Source organism: Thalassophryne amazonica, chromosome 12, assembly GCF_902500255.1.
Source record: "Thalassophryne amazonica chromosome 12, fThaAma1.1, whole genome shotgun sequence".
NCBI lineage: Eukaryota > Metazoa > Chordata > Actinopteri > Batrachoidiformes > Batrachoididae > Thalassophryne > Thalassophryne amazonica.
Window position 1 is genome coordinate 1,187,154 of NC_047114.1, and position 22,692 is coordinate 1,209,845.

Sequence of the window (22,692 nt, forward strand, 5' to 3'; positions counted from 1 at the left end):
ATATGTATATATATATATGTATATATATATATATATGTATATATATACATATATATATATATGTATATATATATATATGTATATATATATACATATATATATATATATATATATGTATATATATATATATATATATATATATATATATACTAGTATATATATATGTATATATATATGTATATATATATACATATATATATAGAGAGAGAGAGCTGGTCACTTTCAAGATGGCCGCTATCTTGGAAATGGCTGGTCGTAGAGCCAAAATAAGCTTATTTTTGGCCAAAAGGTTGGATATCAAGTACATACAGGTCATATCAGACATCTGAAGTCAGTTTGACTTTCAAGGACACTTCAAGGTCAGGACTTTCAAGATGGCTGCTATCTCAGAAACAACTCATATCCATTTCAGCCATGGATATGTAGCATTTTGGAAAAAAATGTGAATTTAAATGAAAATCCTTTTGACCACCAAAGTTGTTGTCCATTAAAATCAACACAAATTTAACAGGATTTTAAATTCTTATTCAATCTGTGTTAAAAAGTGATGAATATATTTTTATGTCATCATTTACTAGAATTTATAATAACAAACAAAAACATGAGTTTCTCTAAATAAAGAAAATATGTCTCATTTTGGAAATAGACTCTTCATATGCAGATTGTTTAACTTAAATATTCACAAAATAAGGCCACATCAAATTCACCAAAGACCAGCCACTGGGATCAAATTTTAAAACTGATGATTTTCACTTTGAGTTGCACCAAACTTGGTAGACACATGGAAGTGGCTTCCAGAATTGCCCAACAAGGTCAAATTTTCCAAAGGTCAATCACTGGGGTCATGGTCATGGTCATGGTCATGGTCATGTCTGCCTGTCTGTTGCTGAGTCGTACCAAATGAAGGTTGACATCAAAATTGCCCACAAAAATATTCATTTGGGCAACAGTCAAGGAATTTCTTAGCGTCTTCAAGTCCACAGCTACTGTTAGCGAGTGTGGTTGAAGATGAGAAACTGTTCTCCCGTCAAAACTGAGCGAGCGGCAGAACAAAAAGAAACGCATCTTCAAACAACCAACTGGATTCTGTTTTTTTGGGGGGGTTTTTGGTAAAAATGTACAAACAGCTGATTCCACACATACCAACGTTCCATTACCTTTACTGTTTAAACGTCCTAAAAACCTCTCCAGTTTGTCCAGTTTCTTGTCAGATTCCATGTCTGGTTTGGCCTCAATCTCTAGAAATAAAATGATGAATTATTAAATTGCAGTAGTTCACATCACATGCAATAGAAATAAAGAACATAACATGCAAAATAGTGCCCAAAGCTTTTTGTGCTCATTTCTTTTATGGTAGTGGAGAATTTATGTCTTAATTAAACCTGCTGTCGGTATGATTGCTGCCCCCTGCAGGCTCGGAGCCGTTCTGCATCATGTTTATGGCTGTCAGACAGCCCCTGGCTTTGAAACTTGTTTCCTTGTGACTCGGAAATGATTACTCGTGTAATTAAACTTGGTGCACTCGTGTCATTCAGCTTCATTGGGAATATTTTGTGTGTTTGCAGTCAGCTGCCAACCACCGAATCTCAGGGAGATTATAAAGGTGGATAAAAGAGATGAGGGTGTGTAAAGTTGCAGGGATGTGGGGTACTGGGCTCTGGTTATGTCGGCAGCTGTCACCTCTGTGACACATCCGTGTCCTGATTCTCACGGAGAAACGGGTGCTTTTTGTCAGGAATTTGCAGGTTGGTGAAAGTGGAATAAAGGGGAATTTTGTCTCCATGAAACAACGAAAAAGTGTGTTTAATTTAGACCCAGTGATCTGAGACAGCTTCCAGCTGTGTGCACTGCACAGTATCTACTCAGAATCTCAGACATCCGGGAAAACACCACAGGGAAGCACAGGCTCAGATGTGTCTGTATCAGTATGTTAATCTCCCCATTTCACAAAAAAAGGGGGTTTTGTGTGACACAAACTGCTTCAGGACACGTCACTGACGTGGGCTGAACCTCATTGTTCAGGTGGAGATGCTGTTCTGTTGGTGCTGCCGGTCAATCTTTACTTCCATTTGGTATCATTCCAGACTCGGAGAACAGACTTGGAATGAAAAAGAAGACTTCCTGGACTGCAACAACTAGAAGAGCATTAAACCTCTCTGTGCTGGCCAGGGTACTTCCAAGGACCATCCTAATAGAATTCACTCAGCTGCTTGCTGCTCAGTGACCAGAGCAGTCTGTCACTGACCTGCTGGTGCTGAGGAACATTCATTGAATGCGGGCATGAACATGGGCAGGTCTTTATAGATTTTGTCTGTTTAATCAGATCTTGATGACCCCCCTGAGTTGGTCGGCCTACACATAGGTATTGTGAGTACTGAGTGCAGTGGAGGCAGAGTTTTGGACTTCTGGGTGGTGAAGGCTCACCCTCATGTGGTTTGTTGACAGCTGTCGTGTTGTTCTTGGGTTTGGCGGAGACCGGTGACAGGATTGGGCTGATAAATGAAGAGGAGGCTGTCAGACCTGTGGGCACACAGACAGATAGACTGACTTTGTAAAGCAACATGTTTACCTGTACGGTTTAGTGGTGTTGCTTTGGTACACACTGAGCTCACCAACATCGTCACCTCACACTCCCACTGACTCTTTCAGGGACCCATAAGTCCTTGCTTGTGTTGTGGTCTGTCCCCTGTCTATCTCTTATGTTTGTTAGTTGTCTTTATGGTCTGTGTCCTGTTAATTGTCATTGTGTTCAGTCTCGTGTCCATATCTGTTAGTTGTGTTGTTTCCCTGTTTTTGCACCCTTTTGAGTTCCACTTTAGTTTTCTGCTTTTGGTTCCTTGGTTTGGTGTTTGGTTATTGTGTGGTTCTCCTTTAAGTTTGATATGTTTTTGGTTCTACTCACTCCCGGCGCTCTTTTGTGGGTTATAGTCAGTCTGTCATCGTCAGTTTTTGTGTGTCTGTGTCACCCGGTCTCCCCCACAGCTGCTTCACATTTCCACATCACAGCACCTGTCATTGGTCTGTTCATTTGTGTCATTATTTAGTGCTGCACTGTTTCTTTTTGAGTTTGCCAGATTATTCTTTGACACCTCCTGGTTGTTTTGTGATTTGTAACATCGGTGTACCTTTTGTCCGTTCCCGGTTGTTTCCTGCCTTCCGCTACCCGTGTTTTTGGTTGCTACACTAACTCCTGTTGTACAGTAGTGTTCAGAATAATAGTAGTGCTATGTGAGTAAAAAGATTAATCCAGGTTTTGAGTATATTTCTTATTGTTACATGGGAAACAAGGTACCAGTAGATTCAGTAGATTCTCACAAATCCAACAAGACCAAGCATTCATGATATGCACACTCTTAAGGCTATGAAATTGGGCTATTAGTAAAAAAAAAAAAAAAGTAGTAACTACTGTAACTAATCACACAGCAGCTTGTGGGGAAGAGTTTCTGTCTAAGTCTGACTTTACTTAGCTGGAAAATCGGACTCTAAAATATTTTGAAGCAATGCAGGTGTTCGGACTTTTTGCTATGTGCAGAAATCAGGGCAGAAAAGACAAGTTATATATAGTTAAGGGTTATAAGGACTTAATAAAGTTTGCCCATGAAGTTCATGGACATACAAAAATCTGCTTGTGACTGTTGATTCTGTTACTGACACTTCAATTTTACATTGAGACAATGTTCATTTTAATGTCAACTCCAGTTAATGAGTCTATAACGACCCGGAATGATTCCAAACGCACGGCACATGATGGGCTCCTGAAAGAGCGTATTTACATTTTGTTAAAAGATCACATTTATTACAAGTTTACTTTTATTCTGACATCAGAATCATGACATCATTTCACTTCACTCTAAAATCCTTCATATGTATGTACTGTATAGTTGTTGAAAATAAATTAAAAAGGGTGCAGAATGTGATTTTTGTCATTGTTCCACACTGTAAGGGCACTCGTCTGCCTGGCTGGTTGCCATCCAGGACCAAAGATGTTTCTGTGGATGTGGTGGATTTCTGATGTACCACAGAAATAACGAATAACTTCAACACAAAGTCTGTTTCATCACAAATCAAAGGGGTTTGTACATTTAAGTAAGAATTATGTTGTTGCAGCTATTATCCTACATTTTGGTGCAAGTGTGAGTCAAAGAGATTTTCTACAACTTTTAGTCCCGTTTTGTTCAAGTATTCAAGCCCCATCATGTTCTAAGACCTTGGATATAAATGAGGCCCCTGAAGGATGGACGTTTTTCTCGGGCAGGACACTGATTTTACTGCAGAACATCTGATGTGTCCGTGTTGGAAACAGTTAATCTATAAGTGCATCAGGTATCGTATGAGCACTGACAGCTGATTCTGTTGGAGCGTCGCAGTGACGAGGGCGTGAGTGCAGTTTGAGCGGCATACGAGGTCTGTCCATAAAGTAACGGTCCTTTTTATTTTTTTCAAAAACTATATGGATTTCATTCATATGTTTTTACGTCAGACATGCTTGAACCCTCGTGCGCATGCGTGAGTTTTTCCACGCCTGTCGGTGACGTCATTCGCCTGTGAGCACTCCTTGTGGGAGGAGTCGTCCAGCCCCTCGTCGGAATTCCTTTGTCTGAGAAGTTGCTGAGAGACTGGCGCGTTGTTTGATCAAAATTTTTTCTAAACCTGTGAGACACATCGAAGTGGACACGGTTCGAAAAATTAAGCTGGTTTTCAGTGAAAATTTTAACAGCTGATGAGAGATTTTGAGGTGATTCTGTCGCTTTAAGGACTTCCCACGGTGCGAGACGTCGCTCAGCGCTCTCAGCCGCCGTCGTCAGCCTGTTTCAAGCTGAAAACCTCCACATTTCAGGCTCTATTGATCCAGGACATCGTGAGAGAACAGAGAAGTTTCAGAAGAAGTCGGTTTCAGCATTTTATCCGGATATCCCACTGTTAAAGGAGATTTTTTTAATGAAAGACGTGTGGACGGGTCCGAGCGTCGGGATGCAGCCAGCGCGGTGCGGCGGCACAGGAAAAACACCTCCGTGTTGATAACCATTTGTAAAATCCAGGCGGCTTTTGATGGCTTTCAGTGGAGTGAGTATATGAGAAATTGTTTAACAGCTGGACATGTTCCAACTTGTCCTTAAGGCTTTCAACGGAGGTGTTTTTCCTGCGAGCCGACGCTGCAATCTGCCCGCATGTCTTTCATTAAAAAAATCTCCTTTAACAGTGGAATATCTGGATAAAATGCTGAAACCGACTTCTTCTGAAACTTCTCTGTTCTCTCACGACGTCCTGGATCAATAGAGCCTGAAATGTGGAGGTTTTCAGCTTGAAACAGGTTGACGATGGCAGCTGAGAGCGCTGAGCGACGTCTCGCACCGTGGGAAGTCCTTAAAGCGACAGAATCACCTCAAAATCTCTCATCAGCCGTTAACATTTTCACCGAAAACCAGCTTAATTTTTCGAACTGTGTCCACTTCGATGTGTCTCACAGGTTTAGAAAAAATTTTGATCAAACAAAGCGCCAGTCTCTCAGCAACTTCTCAGACAAAGGAATTCCGACGAGGGGCTGGACGACTCCTCCCACAAGGAGTGCTCACAGGCGAATGACGTCACCGACAGGCGTGGAAAAACTCACGCATGCGCACGAGGGTTCAAGCATGTCTGACATAAAAACATATGAATGAAATCCATATAGTTTTTGAAAAAAATAAAAAGGACCATTACTTTATTGACAGCCCTCGTATGTTTAAGGATGGGGACGATCCGAGCGGGTTTGTGCACCGACCTTTCTTCACCATACATCCAGCCACGGTGTACTGAGAGGAATCGTTAGCTGCTCCCTTGCCCTTAGATTTCCAGGCGTCCTCCTGGGTGGAAATCATCTGTTTCCTCTCCTCAATGGTCATTTGAGCTTTGATCTCCTCCCCCATCTTCAGGACAGACAAAAACAAAGTCATCAGTTATCAGTAAGTATAAAGTGGCATTAAAGTGCAACATGGTGCATGTCACGTGTGCACGATGGGGTCCACTATCAGATTTAATTTCAGGGTATTAGAGGTGTTTTTTTAATGGTCTGCATCAACACTTAAAAGCTGAGTTCATGTCCAAACATTTCAAAACTCACCTGCATGAAATCCAGTCTTCAAAGTCTGCTTCAATCTAAAGTCATGAAACTCTGCAACAAACTATTTTGTGCAGCAGACAACAGAAACAATCCTTCACATGGTGATACAAGCACCAAATTCAGCACAAATACTCCTCAGACGTTACTCTGTTCAAAAAAATCAAATGGCCACGTGAATTTTCAATGGGCTGACAGGTACATGGAAATAGAGACCTGGAATGGACGTCACGTGACTAGTGGCGTGCCACACGGCGGCCATTACTAAGGATGGGCAGAGCACCTTGAGCCAGTTAAGGCACCTGTGAAATGAGGGAAAAAAGGCAGCCAGTGCTTCACCATCAACTGCACCGACTACAAAAACAAATTCTCCAATACTAAAATGAACTGTACAAGAGCCTTAATGTAACTATGTAAAACAAATGTCTATTTTAAAGTCGTTATTTAATATTGATATACTGAGACTATAACTCAACGCCATAAGTTCTTTTCATTAAGCTGCATTCACATGCATACAAATATGGAAACAAAAATGTTTAAATATATTTATGATATGTACATGTGGTCACAGGCGGCATTTAAATTTTAACAGTGTGGTTGGAGGGGATGGAGGAGGTACTTTTGACCCTGACTGAGGGTCAAAAGTCATAAATTCTGAATGGCTTTATATCTACTTGGAATAAAATGTTAGTCAAAATCATATACGAGGTCTATTAGAAAAGTATCCGACCTTATTATTTTTTTCAAAAACCATATGGATTTGAATCATGTGTGATTACATCAGACATGCTTGAACCCTCGTGAGCATGCGAGAGTTTTTTCACGCCTGTCGGTTACATCATTCGCCTGTGGGCAGTCTTTGAGTGAGGAGTCGCCCACCCTCTTGTCGTTTTTTTCATTGTTTAGGAATGGCTCAGAGACTGCTGCTTTGTTTAATAAAAAATTTTTCAAAACTGTAAGGCACAACTGAGTGGACACCATTTGATAAATTCAGCATGTTTTTGGTAAAAATTTTAACGGCTGATGAGAGATTTTGGTCTGGTAGTGTCGCTGTAAGGACGGCCCACGGCGCCTGATGGCGATCTGCGCTTCGAGGCGGCAGCGTCTCGCCGTTTCAAGTTGAAAACTTCCACATTTCAGGCTCTGTTGATCCAGTAAGTCGACAGAGAACAGAGAACTTTCAGAAGAAGTCGGCATGAGGAGTTTATTCGGACATTCCATTGTTAACGGACATTTTGTAATGAAAGAACGTGCGGGCAGAGTCGCATGTCGGGCTGGACCCGACCGCGGGGGGTCGCGACAGGAAAAACACCTCCGTTGGAAACCTTAACGGACAAGTTGGAACATGCCCAAGCTGTTAAACAATTTCTCAGTTACTCACTTGTTGAAAGCCATCAAAAGCCGCCTGAATTTTACAAATGGTTTTAACACGGAGGTGTTTTTCCTGTCACGGTGCACACAAATTCGCCGAGTCGTCACGGAAACGACTCGGCGAATTTGCGCGCACGTCTTTCATTAAAAAATGTCCTTAAACAGTGGAATGTCCGCATAAAGTCCTCATGCCGACCTCTTCTGAATCTTCTCTGTTCTCTCACGACGTCCTGGGTGAATTAAGCCTTAAATTAGGATGTTTTCAGGTCGAAACAGGCCGACGACGGCGCCTGGAAGCGCTGCAGGACATCCCGCTCCGTGGGAAGTCCTTACAGTGACAGAAACACCCCATAATCTCTCATCAGCCATTAAACTTTTCACCGAAAACCAGCTTAATTTCTCGAATAGTGTCCACTCAGATATTCCTCACAGGTCCAGAAAAAATTTTGATAAAGCAACGCGCGCCGTCTCAAGCAGCGTGTGAAACAAAGGAATTCAGCCGAGAGGGCGGTACCACATCTCACTCAAGGCCTGCCCACAGGGAAATGACGTCACCGACACACGTGAAAAAACTCACGCATGCGCACGAGGGTTCAAGCATGATTGGTGTAATCGCACGTCATTCAAATCCATATAGTTAAAAAAATAAATAAAACGGTCGGTTTATTATCTAATAGACCTCGTATATGTTGTTGTTATTAAAAGACAAGCAGTAATATTACAGTGGAAAAAGCAGCAAGGTAAATGAGCATAATGGCAAGGCATACTTCACATTTATATTTTAATACAGTGCTCACTATAACGCGGTTCACCTTTCGCGGCCTCGCAGTTTCGCTGATTTTTTAGTCCAATTTTGCATCTTTTTTTTTTTTTTTTTTTTTTTTTTTTTTTACAGCACACTGTGTTCTGCGTCCTCATCAAGCAGACCGGTCGCAGCACCGTGAAGGCAGAGCACGCGCATTGTGTTCTGCGTGTCTGCTTACAAGAATCTTCTCGCCCAGAAGAAAAAAGAGCGCCAACAACTACCCATAACTGTGTTCTTCACTCTGAAAAAGACACCTGCAGCGAGGTGTCACTCATTGGAAAGAGACGCAACAGCGGCGCGGTGCCAGGACTAAGAGGCGCGATCAGAGGAACTGTGAAATACTGGTGAGTCACTATTAATTTCTTATGTGTCCAACGTCGTAGGTTGATCGTTAAAATTAAATTAGTTAGTTCTAAAAGCCATCATAATTATTTATAGGAAAACGTTCTATTTTTATTTCTCAAACAAATGTTTGGGCCTGAAAACAGGTTGGTCTTATTTTTCAGCTAAGGTTTGAACTTTGAGAGTGTTTACACACGAGAGAAAAGTGAGAAAATGTTAATGCCTGTTTGAGAAAAGTGTCTAAAGTGTGTAGTGAGGGGTTTTACAGCCTTAAAATGTCTATAATAATTGTAAAAAATAATGCTGACTACATCACAGATTTCTCCTATTGCAGGCTATTTTTAGAACGTAACTCCCGCGATAAACGAGGGACCACTGTACATAAGGATTTTTTATCCAGGCATGTATGGGTTCATTAGAGCTTTTAATCAGCTTGAATACAACTTACAAGGCCTCATTTATAAAAATCCATCGAGAATTATGATGACAGGAAAAAAACCCTTCACAGTAAATGAACAGAATGGCATATTTTCCCCACATTTCCACACTTTACATAAAACATTTTTTTTTCTACCCAGTCATGTATGGGTTCATTAGAAAGAGCAATTAAAGGGCTTTAAAACAAGCCTACTTTTATTAAAATCCGTTAACAAATAGCAACGCTAGTGCAAAAAAAGCGGTCAGTTTATTATTGATGATCTGCACATCTCCACCCTTAGTAATGGCACCTTCCTGTCCTGAGTGACGCTAATAGATTGAGGCGCGCACGTCCATTCCAGGTCTATATTTCCATGGATGGGTAGGGGTCAAGTAAAGAATTACACAGGGGTCAAAATTTTAAAATGATCAAATCATATTGAAAACTACTCCACTTATTTGTCTGATCATAAACATTCCAAAAAGGTATAGTTTGGACAATCTGTGACTGAATGTTCTGGAGTTAAAAAAACCCAGCAAGAACTATGCTGCTGTAACATTGTAAACTTCCCTTTTGTGGGACTATTAAATGATTTTATAGGATATATCTTATCTCTTTCAGTTTGTACAGGGGTCAAAAGTTAAAGTTGCTCCTATTTTGGTAAAAAGTGATGCAAATTATTAGTTGAGCTAATAGGATTAATAAATGGAATAGTTTTGACTGTGAGAACAGTTCTTGTGTGGGACTTCAATGTCCACGTGGGCGGTGACAGTGAGACTTGGAGGGGGGTGAATGGGAAGCACGGCCTCCCCGATCTGAACCCGAGTGGTGTTCAGTTGTTGGACTTATGTGCTAGCCACAGTTTGTCCATCACGAACACCATGTTCGAGCACAAGTGTGTCCATAAGTGCACGTGGCACCAGGACACCCTGAGCCAGAGGTCGATGATCGACTTTGTATTTATATCATCTGACCTTCGGCCACGTGTCTCGGACACTCTGGTGAAGAGAGGGGCTGAGCTGTCGACTGATCACCACCTGGTGGTGAGTTGGATCCGCTGGGAGGGGAGGAAGCCGGTCAGACCTGGCAGGCCCAAACGTATCGTGAGGCTCTGCTGAGAACCACTGGTGGAACTCTCTGTCTGCAAGGTCTTCAACTCCCACCTCCGGGAGAGCTTTTCCCAGATCCCGGGGGAGGTTGGAGACATGGAGTCCGAGTGGACCATGTTCTCCACCTCCGTTGTCAATGCGGCCGCTCGTAGCTGTGGTTGCAAGGTCTCTGCTGCCTGTTGTGGTGGCAATCCCCAAACCCTACTTGTCTTTGTTGGTAAGTGGGTCTAGGAGGAGTTCGGGGAGGCCATGGAGGACGACTATTGGTCGGCATCAAAGAAATTCTGGCAAACCGTCTGACGCCTCAGGAGGCGGAAGCAGCTCTCCACCAACAGTGTCTATAGTGCGGGTGGGGAGCTGTTGACCCTGACTGGGGATGTTGTCGGGCGATAGTCGAACCTCGGATTCAGGAGGAGCAGTGTGGTTTTCGTCCTGGTCGCGGCACACTGGACCAGCTCTACACCCTCCATCGGGTGCTCGAGGGTTCATGGGAGTTCGCCCAACCGGTCCACATGTGCTTTGTGGATCTGGAGAAAGTGTTCAACCATGTCCCTCGAGGCAACCTGTGGGGGGGTGCTCCGGGAGTACGGGGTCCAGGGTCCTTTGCTAAGAGCTAGCTGGTCCCTGTATGACTGCAGCAGGAGCTTAGTTCACATTGCCAGTAGTAAGTCAAACCCATTTCCAGTGCACGTTGGCCTCTGCCAGGGCTGCCCTTTGTCACCGGTTCTGTTCATTACCTTAATGGACAGAATTTTCTTTTTTTTCTCTCTCTCTCTGGGCCCCTCCCCAATCGGACCGGGAGTGACATGTTTAGCCGCATGTTCTCCTTGAATTGCTGGCTGTCTGAGTGGTGTCCAAAAAATGATGTGGGCTTCATAGATAATTGGCAAAGCTTCTGGGGAAAACCTGGTCTTGTTAGGAGAGACGGCATCCATCCCACTTTGGATGGAGCAGCTCTCATTTCTAGAAATCTGGCCAATTTTATTAAACCCTCCAAATCATGACTATCCAGGGTTGGGACCAGGAAGCAGAGTTGTAGTCTTACATACCTCTCTGCAGCTTCTCTCCCCCTGCCATCCCCTCATTACCCCATCCCCGTAGAGACGGTGCCTGCTCCCAGACCACCAATAACCAGCAAAAATCTATTTAAGCATAAAAATTAAAAAAAGAAAAAATAATATAGCACCTTCAACTGCACCGCAGACTAAAACAGTTCAATGTGGTCTATTAAACATTAGGTCTCTCTCTTCTAAGTCCCTGTTAGTAAATGATATCATAATTGATCAACAAATTGATTTATTCTGCCTTACAGAAACCTGGTTACAGCAGGATGAATATGTTAGTTTAAATGAGTCAACACCCCCGAGTCACACTAACTGTCAGAATGCTCGAAGCACGGGCCGAGGAGGAGGATTAGCAGCAATCTTCCATTCCAGCTTATTAATTAATCAAAAACCCAGACAGAGCTTTAATTCATTTGAAAGCTTGTCTCTTAGTCTTGTCCATCCAAATTGGAAGTCCCAAAAACCAGTTTTATTTGTTGTTATCTATCGTCCACCTGGTCGTTACTGTGAGTTTCTCTGTGAATTTTCAGACCTTTTGTCTGACTTAGTGCTTAGCTCAGATAAGATAATTATAGTGGGCGATTTTAACATCCACATAGATGCTTTCATTACAGTAGAAGTCTTTCTGAAAGCGCTGTAACTAGGTTGAAGGATATGATTCCTTCTTTGTTATGTTCTCCAATGCCATATACCAACACAGTGCAGAGTAGCTACCTAAACTCTGTGAGTGAGATAGAGTATCTCGTCAATAGTTTTACATCCTCATTGAAGACAACTTTGGATGCTGTAGCTCCTCTGAAAAAGAGAGCTTTAAATCAGAAGTGCCTGACTCCGTGGTATAACCCACAAACTCGCAGCTTAAAGCAGATAACCCGTAAGTTGGAGAGGAAATGGCGTCTCACTAATTTAGAAGATCTTCATTTAGCCTGGAAAAAGAGTCTGTTGCTCTATAAAAAAGCCCTCCGTAAAGCTAGGACATCTTTCTACTCATCACTAATTGAAGAAAATAAGAACAACCCCAGGTTTCTTTTCAGCACTGTAGCCAGGCTGACAAAGAGTCAGAGCTCTATTGAGCCGAGTATTCCTTTAACTTTAACTAGTAATGACTTCATGACTTTCTTTGCAAATAAAATTTTAACTATTAGAGAAAAAATTATTCAGAACCATCCCAAAGACATATCGTTATCTTTGGCTGCTTTCAGTGATGCCGGTATTTGGTTAGACTCTTTCTCTCTGATTGTTCTGTCTGAGTTATTTTCATTAGTTACTTCATCCAAACCATCAACATGTTTATTAGACCCCATTCCTACCAGGCTGCTCAAGGAAGCCCTACCATTATTTAATGCTTCGATCTTAAATATGATCAATCTATCTTTGTTAGTTGGCTATGTACCACAGGCTTTTAAGGTGGCAGTAATTAAACCATTACTTAAAAAGCCATCACTTGACCCAGCTATCTTAGCTAATTATAGGCCAATCTCCAACTTTCCTTTTCTCTCAAAAATTCTTGAAAGGGTAGTTGTAAAACAGCTAACTGATCATCTGCAGAGGAATGGTCTATTTGAAGAGTTTCAGTCAGGTTTTAGAATTCATCATAGTACAGAAACAGCATTAGTGAAGGTTACAAATGATCTTCTTATGGCCTTGGACAGTGGACTCATCTCTGTGCTTGTTCTGTTGGACCTCAGTGCTGCTTTTGATACTGTTGACCATAAAATTTTATTACAGAGATTAGAGCATGCCATAGGTATTAAAGGCACTGCACTGCGGTGGTTTGAATCATATTTATCTAATAGATTACAATTTGTTCATGTAAATGGGGAATCTTCTTCACGGACTAAGGTTAATTATGGAGTTCCACAATGTTCTGTGCTAGGACCAATTTTATTCACTTTATACATGCTTCCCTTAGGCAGTATTATTAGACAGCACTGCTTAAATTTTCATTGTTACGCAGATGATACCCAGCTTTATCTATCCATGAAGCCAGAGGACTGCATTTAATCATTAGTGATTGATCTCTGCTCCCCTCCACAGCATGTCTTTTTCCTGATTCTCTCCCTCAGCCCCAATCAGTCCAAGCAGAAGACTGCCCCTCCCTGAGCCTGGTTCTGCTGGAGGTTTCTTCCTGTTAAAAGGGAGTTTTCCTTCCCAATGTCGCCAAGTACCAAGTGGGTTTTTTCTGTAATTATTGTATGGCTTTTGCCCTACAATATAAAGCGCCTTGGGGCAACTGTTTGTTGTGATTTGGCGCTATATATATAAAACTGATTTGATTTGATTCGAATTTCGATGCGCAGCCAGGGTATAGAGGGGGGTTTGGTTTGGGAACCACAGAATCTCATCTCTGCTGTTTGCGGACGATGTGGTTCTGTTGGCTTCGTCAAATCAGGACCTTCAGCGTGCACTGGGGCGGTTTGCAGCCGAGTGTGAAGCGTCCGGGATGAAAATCAGCACCTCCAAATCCGAGGCCATGGTTCTCGACCGGAAAAAGGTGCCTTGCCCTCTTCAGGTCGGTGGAGTGTCCTTGCCTCAAGTGGAGGAGTTTAAGTATATCGAGGTCTTGTTCACAAGTAAGGGACGGATGGAACGTGAGATCGACAGATGGATCTGTGCAGCGTCTGTCGTGATGCGGTCGCTGTATCGAACTGTCGTGGTGAAGAGAGAGCTGAGTAGGGGGGAAAAGCTCTCAATTTACCGATCAATCTACGTTCCGACCCTCACCTATGGTCATGAGATTTGGCTCATGACCGAAAGAACAAGATCGCGAGTACAAGTGGCCGAGATGAGTTTCCTCCGCAGGGTGGCTGGGCGCTCCCTTAACAGATAGGGTGAGGAGCTCGGTCACTTGCGAGGAGCTCGGAGTCAAGCCGCTGCTCCTCCACGTCGAAAGGAGCCAGTTGAGGTGGCTCCGGAATCTTTTCCGGATACCCCCTGGACGCCTCGCTGGAGAAGTGTTCTGGGCGCATCCCATCGGGAGGAGGCCCCGGAGAAGACCCAGGACATGCTGGAGGGACTACATCTCTCAGCTGGCTTGGGAACGCCTCTGGGTTCCCCTGGAGGAGCTGGGGGAGGTGTGTGTGGATCAGGAGGTCTGGGCGGCTTTGCTTGAGCTGCTGCCCCCGCGACCTGACCCCAGATGAAGCAGAAGAAAATGAATGGAATAGAGTTTTGACTGTGTTAAATGTTTGGTCTCCAAAGTAAAGTTCAAACAAGGTCAATGTCCATTGGATTCTATGACGTGTGACATATGTTACCCCATAACATGATAACTAAGCATGACACATGCTGCAAACTGTTCCTTTTTAAAAAACTATTTTCTCAACTAATAATTTGTATCACTTTTTACCAAAATTAGAGCAACTTTAATTTTTGACCCCTGTACCTACTGAAATTGACTTTGGTCACAATTCTTGCCATTTTTACCCAACTAACTAACTCCATAACATCCGCAACTCCATTCGATTTTTGAAGAGTAATGTCTGAGGAGTATTTTGCTGAATCTGGTGCTGGTGCTGAATCTGGTGCACTAATTGGACAATAATTGATGGACAGAATCAAGCAGATATAAATAGATTTGAGCTGAATTGTGCACTTGAGCCTGGTGGACACAGTCCTCTCTGTCTAATCCCTACGACTCTGCACGAGAAGTCATACTGTGCAGTCAGATGCACCCATGTTGTCATGAGCAAAGAAACCTGAACATCTGGAGCACAGATGAAAACCAGCTCAGACAGGACACTTGTAATGGACACATGCAGCCCATCTGAGAGCAGCAGGTGCATGTTCTTACCTGACTGTGGTGCTCAACATACTGACACTTTTGTCCGAGTGAGATAGGAGGAGAAAAGGTGGAAGAGAAAACGGGTTCCTGGAGGATGCAGAGGTGGACATGTAAGTGACAGGAAAGAAAGGAGGGAATGGAAGGGAGAAGATAATGAGCATGCATACAAAGCTAGATGAAGGAGCGATGCAAAGCGCGACTTTATAAAAGATGATAAATTTGGAAGGAAACAACATTGTTTTATTGTAAATTATCTGTGATTCTGTAAAAAAAAAAACTACATGCAGAACTTAAAACATATTTAACTTTTAGTTCTTAAATCACAAACATCTGTGTGTGTGTGTGTGTGTGTGTGTGCATGCCTCTCTGTGTGTGCGTGTGTGTGTGTGTGTGTGTGTGTGTGTGTGTGTGTGTGTGTGTGTGTGTGTGTGTGTGTGTGTGTGTGTGTGTTTGGTAACAGTCTGTCATGGATCATGTTCCATCTCTCTGCTTCCATACGTGGCATTAAAGAAAGCAAAGCCTCCACACTGAGTTGTGATTGGACAGCCCAGGTCCAACAGAACAAAGACCGGTTCAGGTTGTCCGGCACGTCTTACCCACAGCTGTTCAGACACATTCAGAGCGGCGCTGTTGGGAGCGGGAACCCCTTCCTCCTGGGGGGTTAAACACAGGGAGAGCAGCAGTGTGACATCGGTGGTCTAACGGGTTCAGGGTGAGAACGCCTGCAGGATTTCCACTGAGGCTTCAGGCAGGTTTGCTCAACAGAATGTCAAGTAGGTGAAGAACAGGAAAAGCATTTTAAAGCCCCAAATGATACGAATGAGAGGCACAAACTGAACACAAAGTATCCGTGAAAAAAACAAAGGTTTTCTTTTCATTCCCCGCCCAGAACTGCAGCATGAGATGGAATCAGTAGCACTGACTGATTAATTAGCCGTGAAGATTAACGATGTGTTCATGCAGCAGGCTGACATATTTCTGTGTGATAACTGTGGCGTGCGGGTGATAAAACGTGGGCCCGGCACTGTGCACACACTGACCTTCTTCTGCTCAGATTCCCAGAGTTGAGGCGGCTGGTCAGCTGTCGCCACAGTAACCGCCTCCTGCTTCTTGTTGATCCTGTTCCTCCAGTCCTCCTCACCACTCTTCTTCAGCAAGGCCACTCTGACAGGACAGGAAGCCGGAGGAAACCAGAGCAGACAAATGAAACCATATGACATGACCTCACCATGGCTGACAGAGCTCTTGGGGATGGTCTTGGTGGTGTCTTGGAAGCCCTTGATAAGTTGTGATGGTGCAATGTCATGTAACAGCTTAGAGTGAGGAGCCCCAATGCAGAGATCCACAACATTGGTCCTGTTTACATGCACATTAAAATCTGGTTGCTATCTGATTAGCTTTTATCTGAATATTAAGTGGTCATGCTGATATGCTTTATCCGATTACGAACATTATTGAGCCTCATAACATCCTTCATCAGATCACAAAATTCAGAGACCATTGCATCCAGAAAAAATTTGACAGGATGCCCAAGCATCCTCAAACAGCCCCTTGTGTTGTTTCAGCGTTCTAAAGAGCAAATTTCTTGGCAATCTATGTGGTTTATAGACAAATATATTAAAGATGAGCAGAGTTTCCTAAAACCATGACATCATATTGCAGGTGTGACATCAACTCCACAAACCTCCTCACTGAGACAGAGAGAGACGGACAGAGACAGAGAGAGACACGGCACAGAGGAGACGGTCCATCCAGCTGCCCTGTAAACTATAGCGAACCTATAGTACCATCCACCAAACTAACAGGAACCAAAGAAGGAAGAGACTCAGGAGGTCCATTAATATGGTACAAATTCCATTACGCTCATCAAAAAAGGAACTTTTTACATTTGGTTAGAAATAATTTTTCAGTTTCAATTTATTTCATTTATGCAGCGTAAAAATCACAACAAAGCTGCCTCAAGGCGCTTCACACAAGTAAGGTTGAACCTTATACCAACTAAGAAATCAATAAGAAACAGACACACTGAGAAAAATCTCCTATGTGTCGCCTACATTCCTCCAGCCGAGTCTCCTTATTTTAATGAAGACATGTTCTCCATCCTGGAGGAGGACATGAACCATTTCCAGGCTCATGGTCACACTGTAGTCTGTGGAGACCTCAACACCAGAACAGGACAAGGACCTGACACTCTCAGCACCCAGAGGGACAAACACCTACCAGGAGGAAGAAACATCATCTCCCCATTCTGCCCCCCAAGACACAACTGTGACAAAACAACCAACAAACATGGATTACAACTCCGACAACTCGGTGGTTGACTGGGTCTTTTCATAGTCAGCAGTAGAGTCGTTACGGTAAACACACCTAGAGCTCATCTCTGGGTCACGACTTCATCACTGAGCTCAGCCTGGGCCCAGTTTCATAAAGCAGTCTAATCCTGTTGAGTCAAATAAACTCACTTAGTTGACTAGTTGTTTGATGTTAGTTGTTGCACAAAGCACTTAGTCGGCTGAAGTTTCATATTACCTGACTAAACTTTTCAGCCTGGTACAGAGGAAGCTAATTTTATTTCAGTCAATAAAACTTCAACGTCTTAGCTCAAAAAATGGCAGCTACCATGTACCACCACCAAAATCACCCCTACGTCGCTTGTATTCCTTCAAAAAGAGGAGCTTCCTCTGCTTTTGGCCGTGGTTGGAGTAGACTGTCACGATGTGTTTGTGACAGTTATCACATGAGCCACTGGGCATCGCTGTTACGCCAAGCAGCGTTGTGTGCACAAAAAGGTTGAAGAAAGTGTCGAAGAAGAAACTGAAGAGTGAAACTGCTAGGCTAAGTGCTAAGCATGTCGTTCTGCAGTTCGTATGGGTCAATAAATGTTAATAAAGCCAGTTAATGAAACAAAGGCTGGATAGTTCTTGACAATGACCAACCTGGAAGTAAACAAAACTCTCACGCATGGAGCGTTCTCTCAGCAACAGCATGCGCGAGGCTGTTATGCCTGTGAAAACAATCGACTAGATGACCCTAAAAGAACTGACCAAAACCTACTAGATGACCCCATGACCCTAAAAGAACCGCAGGACAAAATCAAATCTACTGAAACCAAGAAGATTTGTGGTGTTGACAACATCCTAAATGAAACAATCAAATCCACAGATCCCAAATTCCAACTGGCCACATTAAAGCTCTTTAACATTGTCCTGAGCTCCAGGATCTTCCCCAATATTTGGACCCAAGGACTGATAACAAATTTGAGCCTAATAACGGCTGTGGAGTCTGTGTCAACAGCAACCTCAGGCACATCTTCTGCCTGATCATCAACCACAGACTCCAACACGTCCTGACTGAAAACACACCCTGAACAAATCCCAACTGACCATCCAACAGACCAGATTTTCACCCTCAGCACCCTGACTGACAACCAAAGAAACAAAAACAAAGACAAACTGTTCTCCTGTTTGTAGATTTCAAAAAAGCATTCAATTCAGTTTGGCCCAAGGGTCTGCTGTCCAAACTGTTGGAAAGTGGGGTTGGAGCAAAAACATATGACATCATAAAGTCAATGTACAAGTGACAACAAACACACAGACTTCTTTCCCCAAAGCAGGGGGTCAGACAGGAATGCAGTTTGAGTCCAACCCTCTCCAACATCTACGTCAATGAACTGACCAAATCATTGGAACAGTTGGCAGCACCGGACGTCACTCTAGTGGACACAGAAACCAAAGGCCTGTTTTTGGCAGATGACCTGGTGTTTCTGTCTCCAACCAAAGAAGGACAACAACAACTTGACCTTCAACACAATTTCTCCCAATCCTGGACCTCGACAGTGAATCTAACCAAGACAAAAATGATGATATTCCAAAAAGGACCCAGATTCCAGTCACACAAATATCATTTCTTCCTGGATCAGATGGAAAACTATATCTACCTCAGAAAAAACATCAGCACCACAGACATCTTCAACAAAGGTGTAAATGCAACCAGGTCTCATGGCAAGTCGTGATTCAGCAGCACGAAATATACATGAATCTATTGGTTCGTGATACTGTGTCACGGCAGCATGAATTAATTCCCATTCATTCCGTGATGGCTGCACGAAATTAAAAGTGAAGTGGGGGGGTCGGGGTTGGTTATGGTTAGGGTGGGGGGAAGGAGTAGGGTTAGTAATAGTGAGTTTAAAAAACCCCGTCACAAAAATTTGACTTATTTCATGACAGGAGGACAAAAAAAAAAACATGAGACTGGGCTGGTAAATGACCTGAGAGACGAGGCAAGAGGGTCTTTTTATGGCATCAAAAAGAACATCAAAGTAGACATCCCAATTCAAATCTGGCTCCAAATATTGGACTCCAGCATAGATCCCATTTCTCTTTATGGTTGTGAGGTCTGGACCCGCTCGCCAACCAAGATTTAGCAAAATGGGACAAACACCAAACTGAGACTCTGCATGCAGAATTCTGTAAATCCATCCTCTATGTCCAATGGAAAACACCGAACAACACACACAGAGCAGAATTAGGACGATACCCACTAATTATTAAAGTTCAAAAGAGAGCAGTTACATTTGATGGCCACCTTAAAAACAGTGACCCCAGCCCGCTCCATAACAGAGTCCTGATCCACAGAGAGACTGTAGAGAGACGCCCGCTCAGCCAGCTGGTTCTGGGACTCTCTACACAAACACAAATACAAACCCCATTAGGCTAAACCATGTTATAAGAAAACTATGTGACGCACTGGAAAAAAAAAAATCAACCAAAAACCAGAGTAACCTGGAATGCTCTTTGTCCCTAAACAGACAGAACTCGGGGGCAGAATACCTGAGCACTGTGACCAACCCAAAGCTCAGGAAATCCTTGACCACGTACAGACTCGGTGAGCACAGCCTGGCCGTGGAGAAAGGTCACCACAGACAGACCTGGCTCCCCAGAGAAGACAGACTGTGACAGACCCACTGCTCACAACACCAGGTGGAGAGCGAGCTGCACCTCCTGACCACCTGCCCGCTGCACCAAAGAGACACAAACAGAGACACAGATCACAAACACCCAAACAGACTCTGAGAGCAACATCGACAAACTTCACTATCTGTTGGCGGAAGGACAACAAACACAGCAGCAACGCAAAGAAGGAACAATGGACACAAACCACCGTAAACCCAAAACAGGACATTAAACTGATACGTCACTTTATCTACGGAGAATATAACACATTTTATAGGATCGTATACTTTTACACCGAAAACGCAATTTTTACAATTATTTCAATCCCACATCTCCTGTTTACACATTTATTTACTGTAGAATATTGTTAATTGTATGTGCATCTTCTTAATTTTTATTTGTTGCTCTATGTAACACTTTGACCATGTAAACGTATGTTTCCCTTGTCAATAAAACTGAAACTGAGAGAGAGACAGTCTATTGTTTTTCTTCAGGACCTGTTCTTTCTTCTTTCTCCACTTCCAAAGAAATCCAATGAATGAACTGAAATTATGTAAACCCGTTTTTTCCAATTATTGGATGACTGAAGTGGATGTAAATATGAGAGATCTGATTATTACTGCGATCTGATTATTATGGTAGGAGCTGGTTTATTGTGCACAGGCACTTAATGACAACAGTTTGTAATAACAGTTTTCAGATGCAGAAAAAAGGATTTGTCACGGAGTCAGGCAGAAATGAGAAAGACGGGAGGTCAGTCCAACAGGCAACAGAGTTTTAGGAGGGAGCAACAGAAGAGTTATTCAAAAACTCGAGCGGAGGGTCTGGGCACAATCCCAACAGGCCACCAAATCCAAAAGACGGCTGGCAAAACTCAGGAAATACGGAAGCATAGATATAGAACACAACGCGAGAGAGCAGGCACAAAACTAGACTATCTGGAAAGCAGGCAGTGCATTGTGGGAGGTTATAAAGGCTGCTAAACAATTAACAGCAGAAATGCTGAGGGAAGCTAGGCTACGTGGAATCAACATGGAGGAGATGCCAGAATACAGATCATCTAATGTAGGAGAGAACACCTCAAAAACATTTAACACAAGCAATAGTAACACGAGAGAACACGAAGAGAACTGACATGTAGGAAAATCACGAGATGATTAATAATAATAATATGCAGGAGATGATCTAGGGACAAGAATAACGCAGAGATCAGAATCAAACACCAAAACTGTGACCCAAGACACACCATGGAACTTTTACTAATCTTGTTGCTGTCATCCTGCAGTTGTTGGAGATAATCTTGGTCAAGTCGTGCAGCTGGACTGTGCAGGAGTGCAGAGTCTCAGTCACGCTTCGATAGTCTTGATTGTGTCTTTGGCAACTTTACTGGAGTCATGATGGTGTCATGGTAAACCATGGGGGCTCCTGGTTCAATCATGACGAATCGTCTTCTACATCGTAATGAGGTCATGGTGTTGTCTTAAAGAAGTCTCGTGAGTTGCCAGAATCTGGTCAAATTTACCAAATGGTCAAATAGATACTATGACAACTTTGATGCAGTATAGGGGAAGTGGACCCATTCTCAATACCATACAATGGTATGGTGATGTGGCAGTAATGCGCCACCAAAGAGTTTGTCTGCTTGTGTTGTTCCTATTTTGATGTCATGTGTGGACCTCAGAAGCTGTGGTGATCCAGTTTCAGGACCAGTCAAGTATAGGTGGACTTCACGGACAGTCATGATGAAAATGACGTCAATGGGAACACGGCTTTATAAAGTCTCTTCTTGTCTTCCTGCAGTCTTACTTTGTCTTGGTGCCATCTTGAAGTCCATCCATCCATCCATTTTCTTCCGCTTTATCCGGAGTCGAGTCGCGGGGGCAGCAGCTAAGCAAAGCTGCCCAGACCTCCCGATCCACACACACCTCCCCCAGCTCCTCCAGGGTAACCCCAAGGCGTTCCCAAGCCAGCCGAGAGATGTAGTCCCTCCAGCGTGTCTTGAAGTCCATCGTGCGTATTCCTGTATAGTTATGTCAAGTCTGGTTGTCAAGCTATTTTATACCAACTCTTGGAGCATGGTGGTCATTCTTCTTTCCTGGTGGTTCCATCTTATTGCAGTAGAGTGTTGATGGAGTCGTGATGGTGTCAATGTCTTTCTCGAATAGCGGCGGAAAAACCTGGACTGGATCTCTGCGATACACCGGAGCTGGAATTTTTCTTGTTGTTATTCCTGGCAGTTTTAAATATATAATGGCACCGAGCCGTTTTGTTTTTCTTCTTGCTGCAATTTTTGGACTATTTTTGTACAGCAGCACTGGATTATATAATGGATCCAGAAACTCTTTTTCACGTTTTCAACTTTTTAATACAGCAGAATGGGGAACCTCTGGGTGTGAGCAGGGTTTCACCGGTGTCATACAGCGCCCCCTGTTGTTGTTTTTAGTCACAGTTGAGCTGGTCCAGCTATCCAGTGTTATGATTCTTCAGGAGAACTTCATTATTTTGGACAGGGTTTTTTATAATTATTTATCTAATGTATATAACTCTGCATACAGGGCTTATAGACGCTCATTTAAGCAGAGATTGTTGATTGTTTTATCGTTGTTCATGTCTGGTAATGTACAGCCTAATCCTGGCCCTGGCTTTGATACACCTGTAGATTTTAAAGCAAGATCTGGTCTTGGCTTTCTCCATCTTAATGTAAGAAGCTTGGTTAACAAAATGGACTTAATTCGAATCTCGGCACATTC

General features: G+C 43.1%; 1 protein-coding gene across 9 annotated transcripts in view; it reads right to left on the reverse strand.

Moving 5' to 3' along the window:
* Positions 1 to 22,692, reverse strand: part of LOC117521482 (supervillin-like) — a 207,587-nt gene that overhangs the window by 118,056 nt on the left and 66,839 nt on the right. For 8 of the 9 annotated variants that reach the window (XM_034182785.1, XM_034182782.1, XM_034182790.1 and 5 more), the window contains 6 exons: positions 16,031 to 16,154; positions 15,587 to 15,643; positions 15,000 to 15,077; positions 5,762 to 5,906; positions 2,425 to 2,520; positions 1,158 to 1,238 (listed from right to left, as the gene is read on the reverse strand). In XM_034182785.1, the coding sequence (XP_034038676.1) occupies positions 1,158 to 1,238; positions 2,425 to 2,520; positions 5,762 to 5,906; positions 15,000 to 15,077; positions 15,587 to 15,643; positions 16,031 to 16,154 (581 nt within the window). The remainder of the gene's footprint in view (positions 1 to 1,157; positions 1,239 to 2,424; positions 2,521 to 5,761; positions 5,907 to 14,999; positions 15,078 to 15,586; positions 15,644 to 16,030; positions 16,155 to 22,692) is intronic. The other variant, XM_034182786.1, reaches the window with a different exon arrangement.